This window comes from Podarcis melisellensis, assembly GCF_964234715.1.
Source record: "Podarcis melisellensis genome assembly, chromosome: 8".
Taxonomy (NCBI): domain Eukaryota; kingdom Metazoa; phylum Chordata; class Lepidosauria; order Squamata; family Lacertidae; genus Podarcis; species Podarcis melisellensis.
The window spans coordinates 7,426,657-7,454,656 of record NC_138540.1 but is presented as its reverse complement, the minus strand read 5'-3'; the positions used below and the strand labels follow the sequence as shown (position 1 = coordinate 7,454,656).

The 28,000-nt window shown below is 52.7% G+C and overlaps 3 protein-coding genes across 6 annotated transcripts in view; 1 reads left to right on the top strand and 2 right to left on the bottom strand.

Annotated features, from left to right (window-relative positions):
- LOC309376543 (uncharacterized protein) overlaps positions 1-8,702 on the bottom strand; it is a 29,586-nt gene extending 20,884 nt beyond the window's left edge. Inside the window, exons 1-4 of one of the 3 annotated variants that reach the window (XM_081922962.1) lie at positions 8,582-8,702; positions 4,403-5,593; positions 3,809-3,881; positions 1,231-1,654 (exon numbers count right to left, since the gene is read on the bottom strand). In XM_081922962.1, the coding sequence (XP_081779088.1) occupies positions 1,231-1,654; positions 3,809-3,881; positions 4,403-5,488 (1,583 nt within the window). In that variant the 5' untranslated portion in view covers positions 5,489-5,593; positions 8,582-8,702. Of the gene's footprint in view, positions 1-1,230; positions 1,655-3,808; positions 3,882-4,402; positions 5,594-7,514; positions 7,667-7,792; positions 7,947-8,581 lie in introns of those variants that run through there. The other 2 variants (XM_081922961.1, XM_081922960.1) reach the window with 2 other exon arrangements.
- Positions 8,703-14,975: 6,273 nt separating this feature from the next.
- On the bottom strand, positions 14,976-22,784 carry LOC309376576 (interleukin-36 receptor antagonist protein-like; the record flags this gene model as incomplete). Of its 2 annotated transcripts, none has more annotated exons than XM_081923028.1 (5): positions 14,976-15,229; positions 16,435-16,559; positions 17,724-17,812; positions 18,659-18,704; positions 22,703-22,784. In XM_081923028.1, the coding sequence occupies 5 exons, from the start codon at positions 22,782-22,784 to the stop codon at positions 15,017-15,019; spliced, it is 555 nt and encodes a 184-aa protein (XP_081779154.1). In that variant the 3' UTR covers positions 14,976-15,016. The 2 variants fall into 2 exon arrangements, with proteins under 2 accessions (XP_081779154.1, XP_081779155.1); XM_081923029.1 differs by lacking the exon at positions 22,703-22,784 and adding an exon at positions 19,426-19,652.
- TMED4 (transmembrane p24 trafficking protein 4) lies at positions 22,783-27,124 on the top strand (the record flags this gene model as incomplete). The annotated part of the gene is made up of 5 exons (XM_081923017.1): positions 22,783-22,975; positions 23,101-23,201; positions 24,413-24,538; positions 24,820-24,966; positions 25,845-27,124. 5 exons carry the CDS (start codon positions 22,783-22,785, stop codon positions 25,992-25,994), a joined length of 717 nt encoding a protein of 238 aa, XP_081779143.1. The 3' UTR covers positions 25,995-27,124.
- Positions 27,125-28,000: the final 876 nt, after the last annotated feature.

The following is a 28,000-nucleotide window of genomic DNA, read 5'->3' as shown; positions in this document are numbered from 1 at the left end:
ATCCCTCAAGTAATTAAGGAACAAAAGAAGAAAAGGCACACTAGCCTGGGAACTTCCTCTCTGCCCAGAACATTGGAGGTTATACACCACACCCCCTCAACAGTATTTATAGGAACTCAAACACTGAGATCCTGCTCTGTTCCAGTAACAAGAAGCCGAAAGCACCAGCCTGAAGATGACGAGTGAGACCTCGTCGAAACGTCGCCTAGACACCCCAACTTTTACACGGGAAGACACCCGAGGACACCAAAACCTGCATTCCTGTACCCGTGAAAATCTACGAAAGCATATATATATATATATATATATATATATATATATATATATATATATTACAATAACCTATTAAACATTTAAAGCTTCCCTAAACAGGGCTGCCTTCAGATGTCTTCTAAAAGTTTGGTAGTTATTTTTCTCTTTGACATCTGGTGGGAGGGCGTTCCACAGGGCGGGCACCACTACCGAGAAGACCCTCTGCCTGGTTCCCTGTAATTTGGCTTCTCGTAGTGAGGGAACCGCCAGAAGGCCCTCGGCGCTGGACCTCAGTGTCCGGGCAGAACGATGGGGGTGGATACTGCCTGGCAGTATCACACTATCTCTGTGGGTCTGTGTGTGGGCGAGCGGTGGGCTGCCCCACTGCCCTTCTCCCTCTAGGATGTACGGAGCAATGCTTCTGTTCAGATGGGTGTTGCAACATGGTGCCCTTCCCTGCCCCACACGGCTTTAGAGCTGGAGCAGCCCTGAAGGAAAGAGATCCTGAGAGCCACAAGCCATAATAATAATAATAATAATAATAATTTATTTATTTATACCCCACCCTCCCCAGCCAAGACCAGGCTCAGGGTGGCGAACACCTGATATAAAAACAAATTGATTGAAATACAACTTAAAAACAGGATTACAACATTAAAACATTAAAAAACAGCCTCATTTCAATGGAAACTCAAATCAAAAAAATTTGGGGAAATGAAAACGTCAAGTCTTCATAAGGGTGGCGGATCCGGCAGAAGGAGGAAAGGAGGAAGCAGCAGAGGACAGCTGAGGCTCCTCAAAGCTGCTAGTGAGGCAGTTGCTGCCTCTGCAAAGGAGACACTTCCCCACACATGGAGGCTGCTGCTGGGTTGCATCTACCCAGGCCCAGCCTCTAACCACACCAGGAGGATGTTGTGGGCGTCTAGCAGATGAACCAAGGCGAAAGGCCCCAGGAGACACCCAAGGGAACAAACTTACTGTACGGCCGGTGCTGCTTCTTCCTCCTCGTCCTCCTCCTCTTCCAAGGTTTCATCTCCATCCACGACGGGCACCATCTTGAGACCCTCTGCTGAGCTCTCCAGCTTCCCTTCCACACCACCGAGGGAGGCCAAGTGCAAATCTGCCGCAGCAACTTCCTCCTGCAGGCAGGAAGTCCTTCTGGGCTCCTCCACCCATGCGCACGAAGGCAGTGGGTGGCCACGGGATGGGGCTTGTGGCTTGTGCTCCTCCTGCCACCGACTCTGCTCTGCAGCCCGGAAGCTGGAAGAAGCCCAGCTGATCTCTGCAGGAGACGGAGGTTCTGGGGCAGGGTGGCTCTCCAAAGGCTCTTGCAGCAGAGCGGTCACCAGGGAGGTGCTGCAGACGGAAAACAGCAGGCCTTCCTGGGCTGGCAAGTCAACACCTGGGCGGGAAGGGAGGGAGGAATGGATGGGACATGCATGACTAAGCCGCTTCTGGCAAACCAGAGCAGCGCACGGAAACGCCGTTTACCTTCCCGCTGGAGTGGTACCTATTTATCTACTTGCACTTTGATGTGCTTTCGAACTGCTAGGTTGGCAGGAGCTAGGACCGAGCAACAGGAGCTCACCCCGTCACGGGGATTCGAACCACCGACCTTCTGATCGGCAAGCCCTAGGCTCTGTGGTTTAACCCACAGCGCCACCCGCGCCCCTCACTGGACCCCAATACATTTGTTTAAAAAATGGCTATCTAAGGTATCTAACTGTTGGAGATGCAATAGGGATAATGCTTCTCTAAAACATTTGTTCTTTCATTGTCCTATATTGAAAGGTTTTTGGCAGAAGGTAACAAACAATCAACAGAACAGTACAGAGCAACCTTACATTTACAGAGCAAAATATCCTCTTGAAAATATCCTCATGACCGTCTCTGGGGTTGTGGCGCTCACCTCGCTGTATTGGCCGAGGGAGCCGGCGTACAGCTTCTGGGTCATGTGGCCAGCATGACTAAGCTGCTTCTGGCGAACCAGAGCAGCGCACGGAAACGCCGTTTACCTTCCCACTTGAGTGGTACCTATTTATCTACTTGCACTTTGACGTGCTTTGGAACTGCTAGGTTGGCAGGAGCAGGGATTGAGCAACGCGATTCGAACCGCCGACCTTCTGATCGGCAAGTCCTAGGCTCTGTGGTTTAACCCACAGTGCCATTCTTACAAATACTGTAATAGGTTAAGATCTGGTGAAGTACAATAACAACCTTGTAAAGAATACAGTTTGGGGTCCCCCCCACATCTTCCCTTCTATATTCTGTTTCTCTTTTGCTTTCTTTTACATCTCACAATGTTTAGTGCACATATAATTGCATACTTTTTGAACTTTCAATAAAGATGTTTAAAATCTTTTTAAAATGTAAAAGGGGGGGGAGAAAAAGTGTGGGTGCAGGAGAGTGACCCTGCACATGAGTGCAAGGACATTTCGACAGTGAAGAAGCTAAAGAGCCTTAGCATTTCTTGCAGCGGGAGTGAAACTGCATGTGTGCGTGTGTTCTCTTAAGCCAAAGGCTTTTGGATCACAGAATCTCTCTTCCCCCAATCACTGGGGCTGAACAAGCAAGCCAGAGGGCTCCACTTCGTTTAATTAATTTCCATATGTTCCATAATTTCATAATTTTTATATGTTCCATACCACTTTTCATCAAAAGTCCATATCACCATGACCTCCCTTTAAAATCTTCAAGACCAATTAAAGCCAACAGAAACCATAAATAAACAACAAGCAGCCTGAGATTACCTGATCTCAAAGGTTATTGGGAAGATAAAGGGCAGCAGGCCTCTTAGGTGTGGGGGTGGGGTGGCAGTCACAAAGGAAAAGTCCAGCTTTCTGGGAATAGCTGAACCTTTGGTGCTCTTGGCAAACCGCAGGAGATTAGCAGGGGAGACCGTGAGTGTAGTAACCTGGTGCTCTTAAAAGATGGTCTGCAGCCCACGGCCTCGGTCCTGTATACCTGAAGGAGCATCTCCACACCCATCGTTCAGCCCAGGCACTGAGATCCAGCAGCTAGGGGCTTCTGGTGGTTCCCTCGCTGCAAGAAGTGAGGTTATAGGGAACCAGGCAGAGGGCCTTCTCGGTGGTGGCACCTGCCCTGTGGAACGCCCTCCCAGCAGATGTCAAGGTAATAAACAACTATTTTACTTTTAAAAGACACCTGTTTAGGGAGTTTTTAATGCCTGACGCTGTATTGTTTTTGATATTTGGTTGGAAGAAGAAGAGTTGGGATTTGATATCCTGCTTCATCACTACCCGAAGGAGTCTCAAAGCAGCTAACAATCTCCTTTCCCTTCCTCCCCCACAACAAACACTCTGCGAGGTGAGTGGGGCTGAGAGACTTCAGAGAAGTGTGACTGGCCCAAGGTCACCCAGTAGCTGCATGTGGAGGAGCGGAGACGTGAACCCGGTTCACCAGATTACGAGTCCACCGCTCTTAACCACTACACCACACTGGCTCTTGAAACTGGAAGCTGCCCAGAGTGGCTGGGGAAACCCAGTCAGATGGGTGGGGTATAAACAATAAATATATTATTATTATTAGGACTCACCTGGGGGAGTCATCTGGTCCAAATCACTGCTGGAGGGTGTGTGGTCCGGCTGGTCCGGGAAGAAGCCTTGGACCTGGAAGACAAAGGCAGAGGTCAGAGAAGGGCAGGGCAGCCCAGGCCCCCTCACCCCACCCTGGGAAGACCCTGCCTGCCTATGGAGCCTCCTGCCAGCCCAGTCAATGGGCAATGTTTGCTAAGCACCTGCGGGGGGAGAGAATGGCAGCCTGTGAGCCGCTGGACCAGGGAGGGAGGGGAGCAAACGATGGTGGGGGCTTCCGAAGGGGCCTTGCAGCCCATCCTGAAGCACGTCTGCTTGTAGGGAAGGCTACTGCACTGGAGGGAGGGTGGGCGGCCAGGCTGTGATAGAGAAGCAGCCTCCATACTACACTAAGCTGTCTTTGAAGATGGGGAATTGTTAAGCACCCTTCCTGCAGCCAGCAGGTCTCCTTCGTTCCCAAGGCAGGCTATGCAGAAATCTAACATCAGCTGGCTGACCTTTCGAAGGCCAGGCTGAGCTCTGGGCTACGGCCACCTTTCCCTGCAGCCTGGCCCAGGGAAGCAGCAGCCACACTGGGCTGGATGCTCAGGACTCACCTCCTTTGACGCGTCCGACAAGGGAGCAAGGCAACGAGGCAGCTCCCTCTCCTCCTCTTCCACCGGGCAGGCACTTTCCAGCTCGCCTTCCGTGATCACCAGGGGAGACAAGGAGCGGTAATGAGGCACGTAGCTTGGGTAAGGGCCTGGGGACGGGTTTCCACCAGGATCTGGCTCAGGCGCAGGCTCGGAGTCCGTGGCCGCAAGGCTCATTGCCACACCTGTCTGGCACGGCAGGCTGTGGGCACAATCCGTAGAGGTCAGACCGCAGGTGGGGATTCCTTCTCCATCTTCCTTGAAGGCCTTTTCTTCCATACAGCCCAAGAGAGCTGGTCCTTCGGAGCTGGTGGTTCTTGGACTCGCACAAAAGAGCGGGTTGTCGTAAAACAAGCATTCCACCTCCTCCTCTTCTTCCTCTTCCTCCTCCAGTGAGCCTTCATCCTCCTCCTCCTCCTGCCTCTCTGAGTCCTCCTCCGGCTCCTCCCCACTATCGCTCTCCAGGAGCAAAGGCTCGTGGGAGGTGGCTGAGTCCTGCGAGGGGGGCATCCCCAGAACCTTCTCAAGGCTAGGGGAGGAACTCCTCAGTGGCTCCTTCTGCCGGTCAATTGCCCCTTGCAGGTCCAGGAAGCATAGCTCAGCTTGAAGGATGCTGGCCGAGAAGAGAGCTTTGGTGGCATCATTGCTGTAGTCATCCAGGCTCTTCGGATTTTCCGGCGGCTGCTGAGATGCTTCCCTCCCAGGCTGCGCAATCTCCAGACGCTCTGAAGCAGGGCAAGTTCCAGGGTGGAGTTCCTCAGCACGGCTCGGAGCCAGCGGCGGGGATGGTTTCTCAGAGGACGTTTCACCTCTGCTCCAGCCAAGGCCCTCCAAGCTACCCTGGAGGAGGTCTATGTCTTCCAGGCCCAAGAATGGAAGGGGAGTCATGGTTTCAGTCTGGGGGGTTTCTGAAGGTGTCAGCAGGTCACCCGCCCCTCCTAAGCTGTCTCCAGTTTCACAGGTCACATCTCTTATTCCTAAATCAGTCAGAAAGTCTATTAGGTCCGAAGGACTGGAGGATCCAGAAGGCTCCATTCTGGCGTTCACCATGAAAACGTCCAAAAAGGTCCAGTTAGGCTAAGCCCTCATCTTGTTTGTAAAGGGTTGAGCAACGCAGGCCTCCTGCGGGTGGGATCCATGCCTCTCCTGCTGTCGCTGGGAAAGAGAAAGCAAACGTTGACGTTATCACGAAACAGAAGTCTGGGAGGGAGAAGCTGCTGCAAACAGAACCTGGCCAAAAGGTCACCTGGAAAGGGCCCTGCAGGTATCACCAGGTTTAAATTGGGGGTGCTTAAATTGTCCATCATTTCATTTTCAACATTATCAGCGGTCTCTCCCCACAGGTTCATGGTGGGAAAGGACACTCTTCTCGTATCAATGGACCACAAATCATCATGCGAGAAAGCATCGTTTCAGCTGGTGGAAGCCAATCGCAGCGTCCAAGGGGCCCAAATCTCCCCCCACCAATCCATTGGCATGAAGTGCAGCCCCCCGCCACCACAGCCCTAATAATCTTGGGCTAGAGGAGGAGGAACTGATTGGTGGCAGTGGGGTGGAAGAGAGAGACTCACCAGCTCTGGGGCTCCCATCAGGACAGATCAGATGAGGCAGCGGCAGGTGCCGACTGACCAAACGAGCAGCCTAGCCCAAAGGAATGTCTTTGCTGCCAAAAAGAAACTAGTCAAAACAAAAAAAAAATCCTTCCAGTAGCACCTTAAAGACCAACTAAGTTAGTTCTTGGTATGAGCTTTCGTGTGCATGCACACTTCTTCAGATACACACAGTGTATCAGTGTATCTGAAGAAGTGTGCACGCACACGAAAGCTCATACTAAGAACTGACTTAGTTGGTCTTTAAGGTGCTACTGGAAGGAATTTTTTTTGTTTTGACTATGGCAGACCAACACGGCTACCTATCTGTAAAAAGAAACTAGGTTTCTCTTCAGTATTTTAATAATTTATATACCATATCTCTGCCCCAAATTAGGTTGCCAATGGGGACTAGCTATACAGATCACATCCCAGCAGTTCTTAAAGCACGGCACCGAGTGCAGATCCATTTCTGGGCACAGTTCAAAGAGCTGGCGGATAACTAGGGGGTCCTGGACGGCTAATCACTCTGGTCTGTGGAGGGCCACCTTTCATCCCAGCAGCCAGCCTCAAGGCCAAACCTCCCTGGCGCACAACCTTAAGTGAGTGGGGAGCAGGGAGGGGCAGTGGCGTAGTGTGGGGGGTGCAGGGGGGGCCGGCCGCACCGGGCGAAAGATCTGGGGGTTAGGGGGCGCAAATCTACGGGTTAGGGGGCGCAAATCCACGGGTTAGGGGGCGCAAATTACTTGCCTTGCCCCGGGTGCTGACAACCCACGCTACGCCACTGGGGAGGGGGCTCACTATCAAAGACCCTCCTCAGGAAGGCTTGCCAGGCATCAACTGTGACATTTCAGTGCCAGGCAAGCACCTGTTTGTTCGCCCTGAGATTCCAGCAGGCAATGTTAGCCAGCCTTGCCTATTATGTAACCCATTCTTCTGAACTTTACGAGTTTGCTTTAATTTGGTCGTTTTTGGTTTTCGGGTGTTTGGCACACAGCAGCTGCCTTTGTTGTTCTGTTTCCTTCTGTCTCGTAAAAGAGCGATTTCCAAATAAACAACCCCCTTTTCCCCCCAAGCTGGCGCCCTCCCCGGTGTTTCGGACCACAACTCCCATCGCCCCCCGCCCCATGATGCTCTTCTGGCCGCTTGCGCTCCAAAACACCTGGCGAGGCCCAGCTGGGTGACCCTGCCCGGCCAGCCTCCTTGTTCTTTAAGAAGGGCGGCGTCTCCTCCGATTGCGGAAGGGAGCACGTGGGAAAGGGGCCAGGGGCGCCGGGAAGGGAGGCAGGCAGGCGGGCATTCCCACCCAGGCGGGGAATTGGCACGACTCGACCCGCGGCGCAGGTGGCCTTCCCACCAGGGAAAACCAGGCAGGTAGGCTGGCGCTTGGAAACCGGCTGCCCGAAGGGTAGGGGGGGGACCCCGTTTCCAAGCTGCTCGGTTCCGGAAGCGGCTTTTGGAAAAGAAACTGGGCTCCGAGTCCTCACCTCGGGCTTCCCAGGGCAGGAATAGTCTACCTGCGAGGAGCCTCCGCCCTCCAGCTGCCTCCCCCCGGGCCGCGCTCGGGGGCGCCGCGGAGGCGGCAGCTGCTCCCCGGGCAAAGTCCCCCTCCGTCGGGGCCGCCAGCGCGCAGCGTCTCCTTCCCTCGGCCAAGGCCGCTCCCAGCCCCGCCAAGGGAGTCCGCCCGGCCCGCTTCCCTTCCGGGGCCGTCCGATCCGAGCGGCCCCTTCCCACCGGCCGGAGCCCCGCGCCCGGCCGCACTTACCCGACCGCGCGCCCGGCTCCGCTCCGCCTTTCCTGCTCGTCGGGCGGGACTGGCGACGGGAGCCCTCCCCGCCGCCGGGCCAGAGCCAGGGCCGCAGCCGCATTCCCCGCGCGCCCGGTTGCCTGGCCTTCCTGCCTCCCAGAGGCGGCGTCGGCCGAGCTCGGTTGCTCTCACCCCGCGGAGGCTTCGCGGCCCCGACCCGAGGGCACCTTTGCGCACGATGGCGCGCCGCGGGCCGAGGCTGGGGACGGGCCCTTTGCGCCAAGGAGCAAGCCCGGAGCAGGTGGCCTCTTGCGCCCGAGCTGACTCCGCGGGGCGGCTTTTGGCACAGCGTCCGCCCCCTCCACATCAGCAGGGCTCGAGGCAGCCTAGGAAGCCCCCCTCTGCCCTTTCCCGATAGAGTAGTCAGGATGCAACCGTTTTGCCTGGTCCAGATCCCAGCCTGGCCTTTTCCCCCTTGAGCGAAGTGGGGCAGGTTCTGGGCAGCTGTTTCAGCAGGGATCCCGGACAGCAGCACAGGGTTTAGGGTGGTGTGGCCAGTCCGCCCCCCACAACAGGGTGCCAAGCCGAGGGGAGCTAATAATAATAATAATAATAATAATAATAATAATAATAATAATTTTCTCAATAATGTGAAGTTTCAGATAGCTTATTGAGAAGATCCGTTAAAAAAGCCGCTGTACCAAAATGATTTATTAATAATATTAAGAGAGGTTTTGCCAAATTTTGTTCTCATTGAGATGTTTTCCAGGTGCGCCTGTGAAGAGGGGCTGGGTGGGGGTCACTCACCTCCGTGTTCATTGCCCGCTGGCATGGAACCAGATCCAGCTGAATCCTTCAGGCTGCCTCCGCTATGGGGTGCCCCAGAAGCACTTTGCACCCACTCTGTCACTGCACAACAGCAGGCCAGTGGGAAGGATGTAGACCTGACCCTGGGAGGAGCAGAATGACCTGTCCTTCAGATCTCAAGGACAGTGGTCCCAGCTCCCCGCAGTGGGGCTCAGCCCCGGACCTGCCCTGGGAGGGCTTCAGCCATCAGAGCTGCTTTCCCACCCCGCACCCCCCAGCTCTAGGTAACGGATGGGGAAGTTTCAACACAGACTTACCCAACAGCTGCCTGTTGCCCAGGGCTTGTGTCCATTTCCTGAGCAAGAAAGATGGGGCAAACTTGCTGCTTCCTGTTTGCCTGCAAGTCTACACTCACCGTCAGCACCCGTCTCAGGAAGTAACTGTCAGACTGCTCCTTTGGGGGGCTGAGGGGCCCTCCTCCTTGCAGGGACACAACAACAAAAATGTTGGCCCGAAGGATGTGCCTTTTCATCCTCTGCCAAGGTCACCCAGTGAGAAAAGGGCGTCCAGAGGGGAAGGCAAGCAACTGATTCATGGTTGCCCTCCACTCTTTCCAATTGCACAGGGGAAAAACCGCCTCCAGGGTGCTCACAGATCTCCCTACACTGGAAAACAGCAGACTGAGTCACCCCGGAAAAACAACATGGGTACCATGCAGTGGCCGGCCACCCTCCCACCAAAGTCCCTGCTGCAGGTGGCCCAGGCCTTACAGCCCCCAAGTGGAAGTGAGGGGGTGGGCAGCAGAAACAAGCTTTGGCTTTAAGTTTTTGTTTGCAGTGGTCACATCTCATGTGAGCAGCTGCACTAAGAAGCCGTAGAACAACGAAAGGAACATAGGAAGGTGCCTTTATACTGAACCAAACCACTGGTCCATCCAGCTCAGTGTTGCCTACACTAATTGGCAGCTGCTCTCCAGGGTTTCAGACCTAGCCCCCCGCCCCGGAAATGCCACTGGAGAATGAACCTGAAACCTTTTGCCTGCAAGGCAGTGATCTATATGGCCGTCCCCCTATTAAAACGGTCAGCATACCAATTGCCTTTGCAGAAAGGGAGGGTCCTGCTGGGCTGGCACTGGGCTTCCTAAGGCCCTCACGCAACCTGCTTAGCGTTAAGCCAAACCGCACCACACGCTCAGGGACAAAGTGCACAGATCACGTGACGGGCCGTGTTGCAGCTTTGTTTTTTCCCCCTGGCTAGCAGCCTTGGGACCCAGATTGGGTTGCATTGCGAGGGGAAAGGAGGCTTTGAACTCGCACGCAAACCGCGTGGTTCTGATTGGGATCGGAGAGTCCTTGCAGGTGCTGTGTATTGCGGGAGAGATTCATCCATTGATGCCAACGCAGGCCTGACAGAGTAGTTGCACCTTTTGCTTAAACCCGCCTGTTTTTCATTTTGGGAAGTATCCAAGTTTGACAGTCACAGCAAGGCAAGTTTGGCAGGGGAGACAGCGAGTGTAGTAATCTGATGCTCTTAAAAGATGGTCTGCAGCCAAAAGCAAGACTTGCCCCCCCCCAAAAAAAACTTGGCTGGTGCCCTGCCAACTCCCCTTTACTCACCTCCCGTTTCGCCAGCCGAGTTCCTCCGTCCAGGTCTTAGATGGTCCAGATGGGTCAGATAGGCCTGGGGCAAAATTCACAGCAGGAGGTGGTACATATAGCCCCCCTTGAATGTTTCCCCTACAGATGGTTTGCCTTTCCACAAGACTCTCCTGTCCCCTTGTTCACACTCGGTCATTTGATCCTGTTTCGCCTCTTTTGAATGAGCTTTGTAGTATCTTCCCTCTCACAGAGTACCTGCAATGCTACGAAAGAAGAGAACAGGACAGGGAAGGATGTTGGCGATTTCTCATCTATGGCAGGATCCTGGCATCGCTCTCGCCACAAGCGTGCAGCTGCTGTGGTCTCCAGAGGAAACCGCAGCTGGGAAGGCGCAACAGAAGAAGCACAGTCCATGGTGACCTCTCTTCCCACCTTCGAGAAAGAAGCATTGGGCAGAGAAGCTGAGTGGCTGCTGCCGCTGCCAGGGGGCCTTTGCCAGGTGGTGAGTGGCACGGCTGAGCTGGGCCCCCACAAGCCCTCCCTGCTTGCCAGTGCTGTGGGCAAAGATTAATAATGAACAAAGGGTCTTTCTCACTGTCAGTGGAGCCAGCAGGGGAGGAAGAGGGATGGAGGCCAGAGCCCCTCCCTCTTAAGCAGGCTCAAGCTCTCCCCCCCCCCAATGAGGCAAGAATGGGGTCTAAGCCTGGGAGGAGGAAAAGCAGGGGACACCAGGGCAATAAGAATCAGGAATGCGATTTTATCTTGCTGGCTTCTAATGCTGAGCTTTTTGCGGTAATGCTTTTTAATTTTATTAATCTCTACCGTGGATAAATAAGAGATTAATAAAATCAAAAATCTCTACCGTGGATGGGACGCGGGTGGCACTGTGGATTAAACCACAGAACTTAGGACTTGCCAATCAGAACATCGGCGGTTCGAATCCCCATGACGGGGTGAGCTCTTGTTGCTCTCTCCCAGCTCCTGCCAACCTAGCAGTTCAAAAGCACATCAAAGTGCAAATAGATAAATAGGTACCACTCTGGCGGGAAGGTAAATGGCGTTTCCTTGCGCTGCTCTGTTTCACCAGAAGCGGCTTAGTCATGCTGGCCACATGACCCGGAAGAAGAAGAGTTTGGATTTGATATCCCGCTTTCTCACTCCCCTTCAGGAGTCTCAAAGCAGCTAACATTCTCCTTTCCCTTCCTCCCCCACAACAAACACTCTGTGAGGTGAGTGGGGCTGAGAGACTTCAGAGAAGTGTGACTGGCCCAAGGTCACCCAGCAGCTGCATGTGGAGGAGCGGAGACGCGAACCCGGTTCCCCAGATTACGAGACTACTGCTCTTAACCACTACACCACACTGGCCCTCCGGAACGAATTAAGTACTTAACCTGAGGTACCACTGTACTCCAAATCCACCAGCTTTGGGAAGTGGCAGGACACCCTCTGGCATGTGGGTGTCATTGCCAGCACATCCCCCAGTTGGTGGGCTGTGGGGGTCTTTCCAGGGATGTCGTGGGTTTGTGTGCTGTTGTTGCTTTTTCTCCTGTTTCTGATTATTTTTATTTTCCTTTCCTGGGCTGTGTAAGCCTAGAACTTGGTGGCTGCCCCCCTAAAATCTGAGACTGTCCCCTGCAAGGGGAGATCCCACCCCCTAGACTTCTAGGCAGCAGCCGACAGTGGCCCTTCTACTTAGTCCGTCATACAAGGCCTCTGCTTCTTCTCACAGGAAATGAAAGAGAAGTACAGTGGTACCTCGGGTTAAGTACTTAATTCGTTCCGGAGGTCCGCTCTTAACCTGAAACTGTTCTGAGGTACCACTTTAGCTAATGGGGCCTCCCTCTGCCGCTGTCGCAGCCATAGGCGCCGACTCCATGGGGCCTGAGGGGGCCCGAGCCCCCTCAAAAATTCGTTTGGGGGGGCTCTGCCCCCCAATAATTTAAGAAAATTATTAGTTATATTATGCTTTGTAAAATCACAAAATTATGTTGGTATTTTTTATTTTCCTTGTTTGACGATAGTTACCTTTTAAAATACATTCAGTAATGAGTTAAAACAAAGCCACTCCCGATCTAGAGAGGGGGTGGGGTTGCGGGCTCTCGACCCATCAACAATCTCGCGGGGCTGGCGTCAGCCCTGCGAGAAGCGGGGATTCCCCCTAGCTCATTAATATTCACCGCCCACGGCGGCAGCCAATCGGCTGCCGCAAAGGGCTGGCCCTCACAGGTTCACTTAAGGTCGGGGCAGCCCGGGGCTCGCCCTTTCGTTCCCCCAGCAGCAGCGGTTTGGAGGTCTTGGGCCCCCCCAATATTTTTTATAAGTCGGTATGGGCCCCCGCCCCCCCCCAATATTTTTTATAAGTCGGCGCCCCTGGTCGCAGCCACACGATTTCTGTTCTCATCCTGAAGCAAAGTTTTTAATTACAGTTCTCATCCTGAAGCACTATTTCTGGGTTAGCAGAGTCTGTAACCTGAAGCGTTTGTAACCTGAAGCGTATGTAACCTGAGTTACCACTGTAGCTGCACTTTGACCTGCTTTCGAACTGCTAGGTTGGCAGGAGCAAGGACCGAGCATATTTGTTCACTTCCCTTCTTTGCATATACAGTGGTACCTCGGGTTAAGAACTTAATTCGTTCCGGAGGTCCGTTCTTAACCTGAAACTGTTCTGAACCTGAAGCACCACTTTAGCTAATGGAGCCTCCTGCTGCCGCTGTGCTGCCGGAGCACGATTTCTGTTCTCATCCTGAAGTAAAGTTCTTAACCCGAGGTACTATTTCTGGGTTAACGGAGTCTGTAACCTGAAGCGTATGGAACCCGAGGTACCACTGTATTACAGCTAACAGTGGGGGGCAGGGGGATGTTTTCAAAGGGAGGGGTTCTGTCTCAAGTATTGCTGCCCCATCAGGGCAAGGAAGGCTGACCAGGCTCATTTGAACCTTCCACTCAGGTAAACAGGAAGAGGACCCAGACTCCCTTGCCCTTAAGGAGGGTTTTGCTCAGGGAGCCAGCTTTAGGCAGCAGGGGGACCCTCACTCCCCCTTCCTTTGAATCAGGAAGCCCCCTCCCCCTTTCTTTACCAGGGACCCAAGCAAGGACCACCCCCACCACCCCAATTCTCCTCCTTACCCATTATTTCATGGCGAGACACGGCAGAGTCCCAATGCCATGTTGGGAACATCCAGGTGGAGTTTGGAGTCTCAACAGGGTCAGGTGTGCTGTGAGGAAGCACACACCCCCCCCCCCCAGGACTGCTGAAGATGGAGCGAGAAGGAATGCAGAAAGCTGCCGCGGAGGAAGGAGGAGCATGTCAGGCGGCAGGACAGGTTTGACGGCAGTGGATTCCCCAGGCGCAAGAGGAGGCTTTGCTCTTGGCCAGAGCTCCGGAGCCAAAGGCTGGGAGGGCAGGAACAGGTTGCAGCAGAAAGGTTGCTGAGATCCAGGAGAGTGGAAAATAGGGTTGCTGTGTTTTCTGGATGAGGAGAGCCCTGGGAAGCCAAGGGGCTGGTAGGACGGAGGTGAAACACAGTTATTTTTGTTATTTTTGCTGTTGGGTGTTGATGTAATGGTGTAACAGCGTTGGAATGTTGTTCTATTTCTTCTTGTGTTGTTTTATTCCATTATAACGACATTGTTTTCTGCATTGCTTGATTTCGAAATGCATTTTTGGGGTTGTAAGCCGCTTTGAGCATGATGCGTGTAGTAAAGTAGCATACAAATAAAATTATGAATGAATGGTTAGCCATGCTTCCATTTCTCCAAGCGACACAACACACACAAGAACATTAAAGAACCATCGCCAAGCATCACAGATGGATTGTATCCATGATCCATGATAATCAATCTAATGTTTTAAAAAGTCACAAAAGAAGGAAATCAAAGATGTGCGTGCATCATCAACAGTTAAAATGTCATAGCTACCCATTTTCAGGTGCCCCGGGAAATATATTTCAGACTCCTGCTGTTGTTGTGAGGTGGGGGGCTTCAACTTCCTTGCAGTGGTTCTAATTTATGGCTGTCCTGCAGTGTCGCCCCCCCACCCACCAGCAACTTGTAGATAAATAATACCAGATTCCTTCATTTATATTATTTATTTAATTATTAATAAAATTTGTACAACACCCTTCATATTGTAGATCTCAGGGCAGTTCAAAACATACGACTGCAAGATTGTATATAAACACATTAAACATAATAAAAACGAGAGCAAAATTTCCAGAGAGGCAGCATCTTTTGGCATCTTAAGAAGACATGCAGAATCTGCTTAGGGCTGTGTCCACAGGTGATCTGTGTGCCCAAACGCTGCTCAGTGGCACGATTGGGGGTGGGGGTGGGGTCACAAGCCCAGCAGAAGGCCCACCCTTTCATTTTACCTGAGTTCTTCACGTTCTGCTAATTTCTTTTGAAACAAATATGTTCAAGCCCTGACACCCCAGATCTTTTCTCATGAGTCCAGTGGAGGGGAATTTGAAGGCAGAAAATTTGAAGACCCGCACTGACCTCACTAGAGATCTCAGCCATGCCACAGAAACCATGGCATGGTGGCATGGCAGTGTGGCTTCAGAAGGGAATGTGCATGTTCAGGGGTGGCAGGATTAGTGCTGGACACAATCAGCTGGGGGGAGCGGGGCTATTCACACACAGCCTGAGGCTTTGTCTCAGGGATATCTACCGGGATACGAAGTGCTGGATCTTGTGAGGCAACTTGTTTGCCCTTAATGACCTGCCTGGAGTGGACCCCATGATGGCGGAGAGGGATGTCCGGTGGGCCTCTCCACCCTCTGCCTCCTTTATAGGCACTTGGGCAGGTCTGGGGGCAGGGGGGTGTGCCCCTCAAGGCTCAGCAGGGTTGGAAATAAAAGTCCACCACATGAGAAGGTCCCGGGAGCTGCGTGAGGCCCAGAGGTTCGTTGGCTCTGGAAGAGGTGCACAGGAACCAGCCAGGATGGGCCGCCGACTCAAACCGCCAAGCCCCGTCTTTGTTAGAGGAGAAGAACGTGAAGCGGCTGGACTCCTTCCTGCCGCCTTTGGGCAGATCTGTGATGTTGACGGTCTGAGGAGGAGGAGAGAATAGGGAGCGATCTGGTGAGGGAGGGACGCAGGCAAAGGGAGGAGGCTGACCCCTGTCTGCTTTGGGCTAGTGTCCCCATGACTAGTGAGGGGCAAGAGAGAGCATAAGAAGAACCTGCTGGATCAGGCCCGTGTCCCTCGTGGCCCAGCATCCTGTTCTCGCAGAGGCCAACCAGGTGCCTCAATTGAATCCCGCAAGCAGGATTCGACTGCAAGCGCCCTCTCCCATCCTGTGGTTTCCAGCAAATAGTAATTCAGGAGCATTTTTGCCTCCGACTGTGGAGGCAGAGCAGGCCTATCATGGCTAGTAGCCCTTAATAATAATAATAGTAATAATAATAATAATTCATTATTTATACCCCGCCCATCTGGCTGAGTTTCCCCAGCCACTCTGGGCGGCTTCCAATCAAGTGTTAAAAACAATACAGCATTAAATATTAAAAACTTCCCTAAACAGGGCTGCCTTCAGATGTCTTTTAAAGACAAGATAGCTACTTATTTCCTTCACATCTGAAGGGAGGGCGTTCCACAGGGCGGGCGCCACTACCGAGAAGGCCCTCTGTCTGGTTCCCTGTAACCTCACTTCTCGCAATGAGGGAACCGGCAGAAGGCCCTCGGAGCTGGACCTCAGTGTCCGGGCTGAACGATGGGGGTGGAGATGCTCCTTCAGGTATACTGGACCGAGGCCGTTTAGGGCTTTGAAGGTCAACACCAACACTTTGAATTGTGCTCGGAAACATCCTGGGAGCCAATGCAGATCTCTCAGGACCGGTGTGATGTGGTCCCGGCGGCCACTCCCAGTCACCAGTCTAGCTGCCGCAATGGCCCTCTCCTCCATGTAAAGCAGGCATCCCTAAACTCCGCCCTCCAGGTGTCTTGGGACTACAATTCCCATCATCCCTGACCACTGGTCCTGTTAGCTAGGGGTGATGGGGGTTGTAGTCCCAAAACATCTGGAGGGACGAGTTTGGGGGTGCCTGATTTAAAGTCATGGACTTGTCAGGTAGCAGCTACCCAGACTCTTTCCAAGGCCCGCCTGCCGCTGAAGAGTAGAGCCCTTCCTGCTCCCGCCACCCATCCCTGGCTCTCTGCTCTTAAGCTGGCACGTGGCAGAGGGAGGATTACGGTGAGGCTTCCAGTCCCCTCCGCGAGCACATCCTATGGGGATGCCAAACTGCCTCTCCTCACCTCAAGCTGCAGCGCAGGCCAGGCGCCAGAGGAGCAGGCCAGGCACCTCTTCCCGTCCTGAATGCTCAAGATGATGGAGAACTTCTCGTGGTCAAAGGCCCGGTTGTGAATCCAGTAGATCTTCTCTAGGGATGGGAAAGAGTAGGTGAGAGAGTCTGTTGGCATCCTGTGGGGAATCCCAGTAGAGAGGTTGGAGGTGTGAGGGCATTCCCAGGGGTCATACTGGTAGGTGATGTCAGGGTTAGGGGCTCAGTAGCAGAGGAGGGACACGGGTGGGGCTGTGGGTTAAACCACAAAGCCTAGGACTTGCCAATCAGAAGGTCGGCGGTTCGAATCCCCGCAAGGGGGTGAGCTCCCGTTGCTCGGTCCCTGCTCCTGCCAACCTAGCAGTTCGAAAGCACGTCAAAGGGCAAGTAGATAAATAGGTACCACTCTGGCGGGAAGGTAAACGGCATTTCCATGCGCTGCTCTGGTTCGCCAGAAGCGGCTTAGTCATGCTGGCCACATGACCCGCAAACTGCACACCAGCTCCCTCGGCCAATAAAGCAAGATGAGCGCCGCAACCGCAGAGTCGTCCGCGACTGGACCTAATGGTCAGGGGTCCCTTTACCTTTTAGCAGCCAGAGGACGAGGGCGTGTTCTACCCTTGCCTCTTTTGCTGACCTGGAGGGAGGTGGGGGGGACGACCTTCAAGCCCAGGAAGTTGGTGGCCTTGCATACACAACCTGCCTCTAGCTTAGAGGGCCACAACCAGGGAAAAGAAGGGCGTCCAGTTTCCTTTCCCGGCAACTGATGCCAAGACACGGGAGCCCATAAGAGAAATCCAGAGCTGATAGAAGTTGGGGACGGCAGAAGCAGTGAAGAGGCAGAACAAGTGTGTGAGAATGAGCAGGAGAAAGTCTGCAGGAGAGGGAAGCAATGGTGGAGGCAGGAGCACTCAGTGGTGCACACATGGGCACACACACAAACACGTTCAGTGCCAGGCAGGCAATTGAGGGCAGCACCAACGCAGAAGGGAAAGAACAGGCTGTGCTGATGGAAGGAGAAATCTGCATGCCTCCCTTTGAGATATCATAGAATATAAAGGGACCCCACTGATTCAAGCCCTTGCAATGCAGGAATCACAGTTATGTTCCAGGCTCCTCAAGTGGTCCAACCCCAGGTCCTATCTGTCCGGTGGGAAAGAGGCATTGGTTGTGTCCACAATATGGGTCATATCCAACCCATGAGGAATAGTTCTTCCCCCACCAGCCTGTAAGCTTCAGGAAAGCAAAACTCTGCAGACTCACCTTCCAGGGCAGAATCGGAGCCTTGCAGGTATCCAGCTACCAGCTCATTGTTCTGGAGGTAGAGGGACTTCTGGTTGACATCCCAGATTCTGAAAACAACAAGGCTGCCTTTACAAGAAAAATCTTTTCCTTTTCCCTCACCTGCCACAAAACTGTTAGTATAATCCTCAGCATTATCCAGATCTTTAGGTGTGCGTGCATGCACAGAGGACTGAGCTGCCTCGGACTTGACCAATCAGTATGGACACCTCATTACCCATACCAGGCTCCACAGGCACAGCCTGCCATTTACAAAACCCACCAGCACTGGCAATGCCAAAGACCCTGGCCAGGGCGATGCTTGTCCCTTTCTAGGCAGAGTGGCAGCGGTTCATCACCCCCAGCAACTCCTCTCCCCTTTGACTCCCCAACCCCTTGTACTGACAGCATTGCCAGGCAACCTCAAACTCGCCAAAAGAAAATCAGATGCAAAACTGGACTGAAAAGAAACACCCTGCATTCATAATGTGATAAAATAGAGTTGGATTCTTGCATTGGGCAGTGTGAATGGGGAGGGAAGGTGTGTTGTCAATCCCTCCCATGAGACGAGAGATTCCCTTTCACACTCTTCACTAGCTGCAAGACTCAATAGTCATCGACTTTGATGAGAAGCTTGTTTGGTCTTAAGAGAGACACCTGACTGCAGGCAAAAAAGCAGAAATCGGGCATTGTCAAATGTGCAGGATCTGCTGTTTCTATCCAGTTTGCGAGGCTGGAACAGCCTTGACTAGGAAGTCCCAGGACAGAGAAGTTTTTTTGGTGGGCACAGAAGTTTCTGTATTCTCACAAGCATCCAGTTAGCACCCTCTCCCTCCCAGGTTACATTTGCCACTTACGAAGCAGCACCCACTCTGCCATGGAAATCACCTGAACACAACTGGGCCCAGGGCACTTACCTGGACCTGAAGACGGCTGCCTGGGCAAAGACCTTTTTCTCCCCATCTGGACAGAGAACAGAAAGGAGGAAGAGGAGAATGTGACTTCCAGGGTATTTGTGAGACTCCATTCTAAATCAGGCATTACCTGGTAGCTCTGCTTGACCAGTGAGGCTGATCCCTTTTTATAGATCCCTCGACAACCACTGGGTGGGAATGTACATGATTGCTAGACACTGTAATTAATTCTGTGGTTGGGTCCCAGGATTTCCAGCAGCTCTTTTGCATGTTGCAATTCATGTCGCAACTTTGGACGCTGAAACTAAAGTTCCCTAAAATGACAACAGAAGCTCTTTCCTCTTGCTACGTGCAAAGGGGAGGAAAGAGTAACACATAAACAGAGTGACAAGAAACCCTGACGCATTTTTAAATTACGCCCATAGCAGGGAATACAGATATTCCAAATGCTTCACTCTTCAAAAGAAAGCAAAGACTCAATTCCCCAATAAGGGCTGCAGCCAGCAACCCCATTTGAGCAGAGCATTATCTCAAATCTCAAAGCAACAGCTGGTCTCTCTTTGTTTAAAATAGGCTCACCGAAGGTCCCAGTTTCTGCACTCGGCTACCCAACCACCCTGTTCCGGCATTTCCGCTTACAGAATGAACCAATTCACCACAAAGCGAGCATGAGAAGCTGTTGGTCTTGCTCCCTTGACTTGGTGTCTTGCAAATGACCAAAGTTTAAAAAGAGGCAACACTTGAGTACACTAAAGCACGCTATACTGTACCAGCAAAGTTGGAGGGTTCCTGCGTCTGCTGGTCACACATGGTTTCAATCCTGGTGCCTGGGTGGCCTTGTGGACCTCACCCCAGCTATTTATGGTGCACTTTTCGGAGGCGTGGCCAGGCTTCGGATGGTGTCGACAGAAAAGTGTAATCATGAAATATGCAAGAGATAATTGCATTTTGAAGGGACACGGGTGGCGCTGTGGGTTAAACCACAGAGCCTAGGGCTTGCCAGTCAGAAGGTTGGAGGTTCAAATCCCCGCAACGGGGTGAGCTCCTGTTTTTCGGTCCCTGCTCCTGCCCACCTAGCAGTTCAAAAGCACATCAAAGTACAAGTAGATCAATGGGTACTGCTCCAGTGGGAAGGTAAACGGCGTTTCCGTGCGCTGCTCTGGTTCGCCAGAAGCAGCTTAGTCATGCTGGCCACATGACCCAAAAGCTGTACACCGGCTCCCTCGGCCAATAAAGCAAGATGAGTGCTGCAACCCCAGAGTCGGTCATGACTGGACCTAATGGTCAGGGGTCCCTTTACCTTTACCTAGAATCTATTTGCATCTTGAGACAAAGCTCTCTGGAGTCATTCCCCAAACATTGAGTGGTCTTTTGCAGTGTTAGGAACTGCTGCTCAATTATGGATCTTCTCAATTTTGCACCCCTCCAGCTCTGCAACCTTTATGGGGGGAATTGCCCAGATCACCTAAATCCAGCAGTGGAGGAGTTGCCTGCTGTTCATGGTAGAGCTTGATGAGGCTGTTTTAGGGAGAAAGGGGGTATTCTGTCTCTGCTCTGAACTGCTCTGCTGTTTGTATCTGTGTCTCCTTCCATGCTTGCAAGAAATCTTCCTTCAGCATCTCCCAGTGTGATGGTTGTTCCTTGCTCTGTGTATGGATGTAGGGGTGCTGGTGCCAGCTAAGTGTGTTTGGCACATAATAAGATATTACAGGGACCAATAAGATATTATAGACAAATGCCTAAAGAGCATAGCTGTCAAGTGTCCCTTATTTGAAGGGACAGTCCCTTATTCCAGCACCATGTCCCACTGCTGTCCCTTATTGATGGATTTCCCTTAAATGTCCCTTAAATGATGTCCCTTAAATTTCAAAGGAAGCAGCTCCTCTCCTTCCCTCCCTGCTGGCCAGGGAGGAGGGAGGCTCCAACTCTATTGCTTGGCTGTGTTGCTCACCCAATAAGAAGTCTAAGAACGACTGGGGGGTGGAGCTTGCATGCCTTGTGTGTGGCTAGTTAATGCAAGCTGAGGGGTTTTTTGGATGCTGGACGCCATTTTGTTGCACGTGCTGCTGCAAACTTTGCAGTGCAAAGCCAGGCCGGGGAGCCATCTTAAGTTGAGGCTGCATAGGCCTTGTGGTGCATGTGATTCAGATTCTATTCAGTTGAACCTCTGGTTACAAAGTTGGTTGGACAGTGTTCTCGAAGCTACCAGCATGAGTTTGACCAGACTGCAGGAGGACAGGAAGACTGGAGTGCCTGGAACAGGTGAGGCTGCAGGTCCCTTATTTTGGCTGCTGGTCCCTTATTTTCAAGGCTGCTGGTCCCTTATTTTCAAATCTGTAAGTTGACAGCTATGCTAAAGGGCTGTCACACGAAAGATGGAGCAAACCTGTTCTGGAGGGTGGGACTCGAACCAATGGATTCAAGTTACAAGAAAGGAAATTCCAACTAAGCCTTAGGAAGAACTTTCTGACAGTAAGAGCTATCAGTGGAACGGTGGTGGACTTTCCTTCCTGGGAGGCTTGTAGCAGAGGTTGGTCATTTGTTATGGATGCTTTAGTTGAGATTCCTGCATTGCACAATACTGATTCTGAATTTGGGGTCCTTGGGAGGAATCAGCAGCTTCATATGGGCTTGTTTACAGCATCATTCTCTGTTGGCACTTTTTGTGTACATCCATCTGTGACTGGCTGTGTGTGGTGGGCAGCGTGCATCGACTGGGTGACTAAGGACACAGTGTGCATCATTGAGTCTCCTCTGCCAGGCTTGGACTCTCTGGCAGTACTAGACCACTTCCAAAATACAGCTATTTTTTAAGCTTTCTGTAGTTTGATATATAAACGACTGAAGCAAAGTATGTTTACCCAGGACAGCTTGTCTCATGTGAAGAGGAAGCTGCTATTCTGAGAAAAAAGGAACTTCAGATTGGCTTACGTTGAAAGGGTACATGATGCTTACTCATACACCAGAATCATGTAGGAAATGGTCTCCTATGGACACAAGCTGAGGTATGAGGAAATGAGATCATTTCCAATAAGACTTGTCCGTATTCAGGAACGCATGGCTGCAAGATGTTGTGCAACGCATGTCCAGCCCCCATAAAAAAATTATGCACGCCTGTGGTCACTTTTGGTGTGTGTCACCAGCTGAACACGAACCAGCAGTGGTTATGCTAATCGTGTTAACAGAAACGGAGGCTTTTAGATAACAGGAAGAAACCAGTCCTACTCAATTCCACATTGCTCTGGCCGCATCTGGAGTACACCTTCCGAGTGCCACGTTTCAAGAACCTACTGGGTCCACTGCAGCATGTACATAAGAGGGCAGCCAGGAGAGTGAGGGGGGGTGGCTAGAAAACCAGGCGGAATGGTTGGAAGGAGCCACCTTCGCCTTAATCTGGAGAATCAAATAATTGCAGAGCTGGAACGCACTCCAAAGGGCCACCTGGGCCAACCTCCTGCAATGCAGGAAAAACTGCCGGAGAAGCCCCAATTAACAGAAGACAGCGGGCTTCAAATGCCGGAATATATGCGTGCCTGGTGGGGAATGTGTGTTCCCCGCCCCCACTCCCCCGAAAAAAATTAAATATTATGGGATTCAATGTTATTTTTCTGCTAGTAAATGATCAGTAAAGTCCAAAGCAGCTGATGGCATCTGCCTCGCACTGGGCGGCTGCGCCTCTCGCTCAGTCCTGCTCAGACAAAAGGGGAGCAGGAGGAAATGCCGGACCGGATGAATAGCTGTCAACTTTCCCCATTTTTTAATGGAAATTCCTTTATTCCGAATAGGATTCCTCGCGAGAAAAGGGGAAAGTTGACAGCTATGACCAGATGCCCGTTTAGTTCTCCCATCGAGAGGCCTCAGTCCTCCTCCTCCTCCCTGCAGGGGTTAAAAGGGCCCCGAGGAGGCTCCTTCCCAGCCTTGGGGTTGGGCTCGATGACCACGCGGGAGCCCTTCCTTCTTGCGGCCTCTTCCGCTCGGGCTTCCGGGAAGGGCAAGCCTCCCCAGGCTTTCTGCGCACGCGCAGCCTCCTCCGTCGGGCCGAGTCACCTGACCGGCGCTGTTTCCACCTCCGGCGGGTGGTGGGGAGGGCAGCCTCGGCGCATGCGCGGCAGTTGACAGCGTCGTCCATGGCAGGCGGGTGTCGCTCGGGGGATCCCGCGGCCTTCTCGGCCCGGCCGCCGGGGTGGCGGCTCGCGGCGTCGGCGGCGCTGCTGGTGCTGCTGGCGGCGGGCCGCGGGGCGCAGGCGCTCTACTTCCACATCGGGGAGACGGAGAAGCGCTGCTTCATCGAGGAGATCCCTGACGAGACCATGGTTATCGGTGCGCATGCGCGAGGAGGGGAGAGAGGGGCGGGGGTGGGGGAGAGCGCGGGGGGTGCGCGCGCACCGGCTCACCTGTCCCCTGTCCCTTGTTGACGGTGGCGCGCCTGTTCCTCCCCTCCGCAGGGAACTACCGGACGCAGCTGTGGGACAAACAGTCCGAGGCCTTCCTGCCCTCCACGCCGGGCCTGGGCATGTTCGTGGAGGTCAAGGATCCCTATGGGAAGGTGAGCAGCAGGAGCAGGAGCTGATGCTTCTTGGCCTGACAGCAGCAGCCAAGGGGGTGCTGAGCAAGGAGACCCTGTGTCAGCATCGCCCTTGAGCCAGTGCCACCAACTGGACTCATGCACTTCAGCCCCAACTGGGCTAGGCGAGCTGGGTAGCACTTCCAGAGACCACCTTCTGCACAGGAACAGGTCAAGGTGCTGTGGACTCACAGCTTAGAGTTGTGAGCACCGGATTCACTTCCACAAGAAGACAGTCGTCGCACAGCAGAGTGTAGCAGAGTCTAGCAGAGTATATAAACAACTCGGAGAGCAGCTCTGTAGAATATCTTCTTTATTCTGTCTACAACTACTATACAACTATATACAGAGCTTAATGGGTTCTAAGTATAAAGAATGCTGCACTTCACTGAGTGTCTGCAGCTGCTCTTAGCAGCAACCTTATCTATACACACGATCTGTAACACTCAGTCTCTCTCTCTCCGACACACTAACTGACTGACTCTTTGCTGGAGTAGAATAAGTAGATAGCAGAACACGCCTCCTCCTCTCTGGAGAGTCAGCAGAGATCATCAGGAGATTCTTGGATATGGGAGGGGTGAAATCTCACCCTGCCCGCCACCCTCTCCTCCCTGGGGCCTTTCAATAGTTTGGGGGCGGGGTGTATGTGTGCAGGGAGGCAACATGCCTGTTGCTTCCCCACCTCTGCATCAGGGGTGAGGGAGAGGATTAAAAGCCCCTGAAAGAGCCAGGCAACTCCTTGGTGGGGGTGGTGATGGTCTGGGGTCTTCAGCCCTGGCGAAGCCCTTTACATAAAAGGTAAAGGGACCCCTGATCGTTAGGTCCAGTCGCGGACGACTCTGGGGTTGTGGCGCTCATCTTGCTTTATTGGCCGAGGGAGCCGGCGTACAGCTTCCGGGTCATGTGGCCAGCATGACTAAGCCGCTTCTGGCAAACCAGAGCAGCGCAAAGAAACGCTGTTTAGCTTCCCGCCAAAGTGGTACCTATTTATCTACTTGCACTTTGACGTGCTTTCGAACTGCTAGGTTGGCAGGAGCAGGGACTGAGCAACGGGAGCTCACCCCGTCGTGGAGATTCCAACCGCCGACCTTCTGATCGACAAGCCCTAGGCTCTGTGAGCAGAAATGGAAGCAGAAGGTGAGATACCCCCACACCCCTACCGGCCTGACTTTGCTGCTGCTTGATGGTTTCAGATGGTCCTCTCCAGGCAGTACGGCTCTGAAGGCCGCTTCACCTTCACTTCGCACACCCCAGGAGAGCACCAGATCTGCCTCCACTCCAACTCCACCCGCATGGCCCTTTTTGCAGGCGGGAAACTGGTAAGCAGGTTTCTATGTGCCCTTTCCCTCTGTCCACCTTGCTCCAGCCGAGATGGTGGGGGCTGCTCTTCAGGTGCTCTGCCCTCATGAACTGGACCCCACCTCACCCTGGTTATTGCTTGTGTAAGGCAAGAGAGAAGCTGGTATAGAAGGCCAGAGCTCTTTCTACATTTGCTGAGCAACTGAGGTGGAAGGGAGGAGGAAAGAGACAGGGGTGGGGAGTGGGTTGAACTGCAGTGGTGGCTCTTGAATTGGTCTGTGTGTTGCTGTGTTGTGTTCAGCGGGTGCACTTGGATATCCAAGTCGGGGAGCACGCCAACAATTACCCAGAGATTGCAGCCAAGGACAAACTGACTGAACTCCAGCTAAGAGCCAGGCAGCTCTTAGACCAGGTGGAGCAGATCCAGAAGGAGCAGAACTACCAAAGAGTAAGTAACACCCACAACGGATTTCTTTCTTTTTTTTACTGTAATGCCATTCAGGAGGAGGCGCAGGATCTTGAATGGCATTATTGGGGGGGAGGGATCTACCCTGTCCATGGTTTGTGAGGAACTTGTCAGACCTCAATGTTTAAATGGTTCCTACCTAATTACACACGGGTGGCGTTGTGGGTTAAACCACAGAGCCTAGGACTTACGAATCAGAAGGTCGGCAGTTCGAATCCCTTCGACGGGGTGAGCGCCCATTGCTCAGTCCCTGCTCCTGCCAACCTAGCAGTTTGAAAGCACGTCAAAGTGCAAGTAGATAAATAGGTACCACTCCGGCAGGAAGGTAAATGGTGTTTCCGTGCACTGCTCTGGTTCGCCAGAAGTGGCTTAGTCATGCTGGCCACGTGACCCAGAAGCTGTACGCCGGCTCCCTTGGCCAATAAAGCAAGATGAGTGCCGCAACCCCAGAGACGGTCACAACTGGACCTAATGGTCAGGGGTCCCTTTACCTTTACCTAATCACTAAGGACTTAAGGAGCATCATCTTGAAAAGCTTTGCTCATCTGAAAGTTCAGAGAAGCACTTGCCAAATCCTAGGAACTTCTTTGGGAGGGGGGCATTCAAGCTCCGTTGGTGCAGCCCGACTGGAGTTAGGGTGGCGTTTGTTGCAGGTAAATAGCAGCGGGTTTACAGGTGGTGTACCTGCAATAGAACAAGATTGGCAGGAGTTGTTCAGAGGGGGATAGTATTGGAAAGGTCCTACATCTGCAAGAAGGACCCACCTGCATAGATGGAGAAGTTGGGTTGTATAGGTCTGGTGTGGGGAAGGGGAGAGGGAAGTACCTTCTCTGACTCTCGCCACCATGTTCACTTTCCAGTACCGAGAGGAGAGATTCCGCATGACCAGCGAGAGCACCAACCAGCGAGTGCTGTGGTGGTCCATAGCCCAGACCATCATTCTCATCCTCACAGGCATTTGGCAGATGAGGCACCTCAAGAGCTTCTTTGAGGCTAAAAAATTGGTGTAGCCCTTCTGACAGCACAGGCACCGTTGTTCTTCTGGTTCCACTGAGCACTTCTTGACCCTCCTGGATTTGGCACAACTGAAAGGACAGATGGAAGCACAGCATGTGAAACATCTTTGGACCAGCATTTGCATACTTCCTCTTCCCTGATGAAGGGGGTGCCCTGCCCACAGAAGTCTCTCACGTGCCACCCCGTTCTTTGCTGTGCTGTGTTGCAGCAGCTGGAAAAGCCTCTGTGGGCAGTGCCCTTGTGCAGATCCAAAGGAAGAGAAAATTGCTTTCTAGGAGACTGAGTAGGCTCTTTTTAAAAAAAAGTGCTTTCCTGTTTCTGGATCCCGATTGGTGGGAGTGACTTCTGGGTTGTTCTGTTCTGGTGGTTCCGTGTCATTCTTTGCTCTTAACACATGAGGTTTGTGGGGGCAGCCCTTGTAGTGGAGAACGGCCTGGAAGAGGAAATGGGAGGGGTGGAATAACATTTATACTAAAACTGGGTTTTTTTCTTGCTGGGGTGGGGTGGGGGTGGCCTGATACCTACTGGAACTTGGGGCAGGGGCTGCTTAGGACAACAGCAGTGGTTGCCTACAGGGTTCTGGCAGCATCTCCTCTTGTAACCCCTTCCCAGTTTCCAGCAGAGGGTCTAGATAACCATTGTGAACAAGGGGTTAGCAAAACTTTAGGCTCCAGGTGTTTTTCAAGTGCTAGCACAGATGGGCTCTCTAGACTTCTGCAAATGAGCCTGGTTTAAGGATACCCACAGGTAGTATCTTTTAATTGCACAGAGAGGAGTTTCCACTTGGATGAGTAGGGTGTTTTTTTTTACGGCCCTGCTAATGCCTCTAGTGTGGATGGCAAGAAGCTTCCTAGGAGACAACATTAAGTGAGTTGTCATTTATGTACCATGGAGCTCCTTAACAGCCTTTCTTGAGTTTGGAAAGAGAGGCCCCTACCTATGCAAAAGTATGCCTGATGATTTGTGGGTGACAGCAGAGCCGGAGCATGGAATGGTGGAGAATTTGAAATGCAGTTATCTCCCCCTCCTCTTCCCTGTGTTTTATTTCCTGCCCACTACGGTAAATTCTTAATAATGTTCCTTGTTACAGTTCTGGAGTGAAATAAAATTTCCTGCAAAAGGCTTTCTCTTCCTTGTGTTATTGATTTGGGGTTTGGGTGGGGGTACGGGGATAAGGGGGTCTGAGCTCAAGAGGAAAATATAATTGGCTCTGGGACTAGGCTCCTCCTGCAAGCTTCTTCTTGGCAAAGGTGCCCCCCACAACCAGCAGCTTCAAAGTTTTTTTTTTGTGGGGAAGGAGTAAGGTGGGCCAGGCTCTCTAGAGAAGGCAAAGGATCCTAGAGCATGATAACAGATTGCTTCAATGCAGGTGAGAAAGGCCCAGTTTCCCCCTCCCAGTGGCCAAACAGACGCAACAGACTTCAGCCAGCCTATTTCTGGGGTGATGGGTTCGGATCCTTGGTAGCTGCTCTAAACCCAAATAGGGTTGGCCAGCTGAACCAGATTTAGGCTAATAAAGACCAATGTTGGGTTGATTGCCTTGCACCCATAGCTGTCAACCTTCCCTTTTTTTGCGGGAAATTCCCTTATTCCAGTGCTGCTTCCCGCTGCTTTCCTGGATTGTTAGATATCCCATAGACTGTCCCCGGGACAGGTGAGGCTGCTGATCCCTTATTTTCGAGGCTGCTGATCCCTTATTTTCAAATCTGAAAGTTGACAGCTATGCCTGCACCTCTCTGCCTGGCTGGCGGTGCCCCCTTCACTCCCGGGACCCAGAGGAGGCTGCTCGCTTGGCCCACATTCCCCCCGCCTAGGCTATGGAGCAGGTCGCCAGTACTGAAAGGGCTCCCGGCAAGGAGTTCCGCCGGTGCGCGCTAAGACAGGCAGCCAGCCAGCCAGTCGCGTTTGGCTCCGAGCCTCCACGCTGCAATACCAGCCAGCGAAGCAAGCGCCGCTCGAGCTGCCAAGGCCTGCAGGGGGCGCCGTCGGGGCCGCGTCT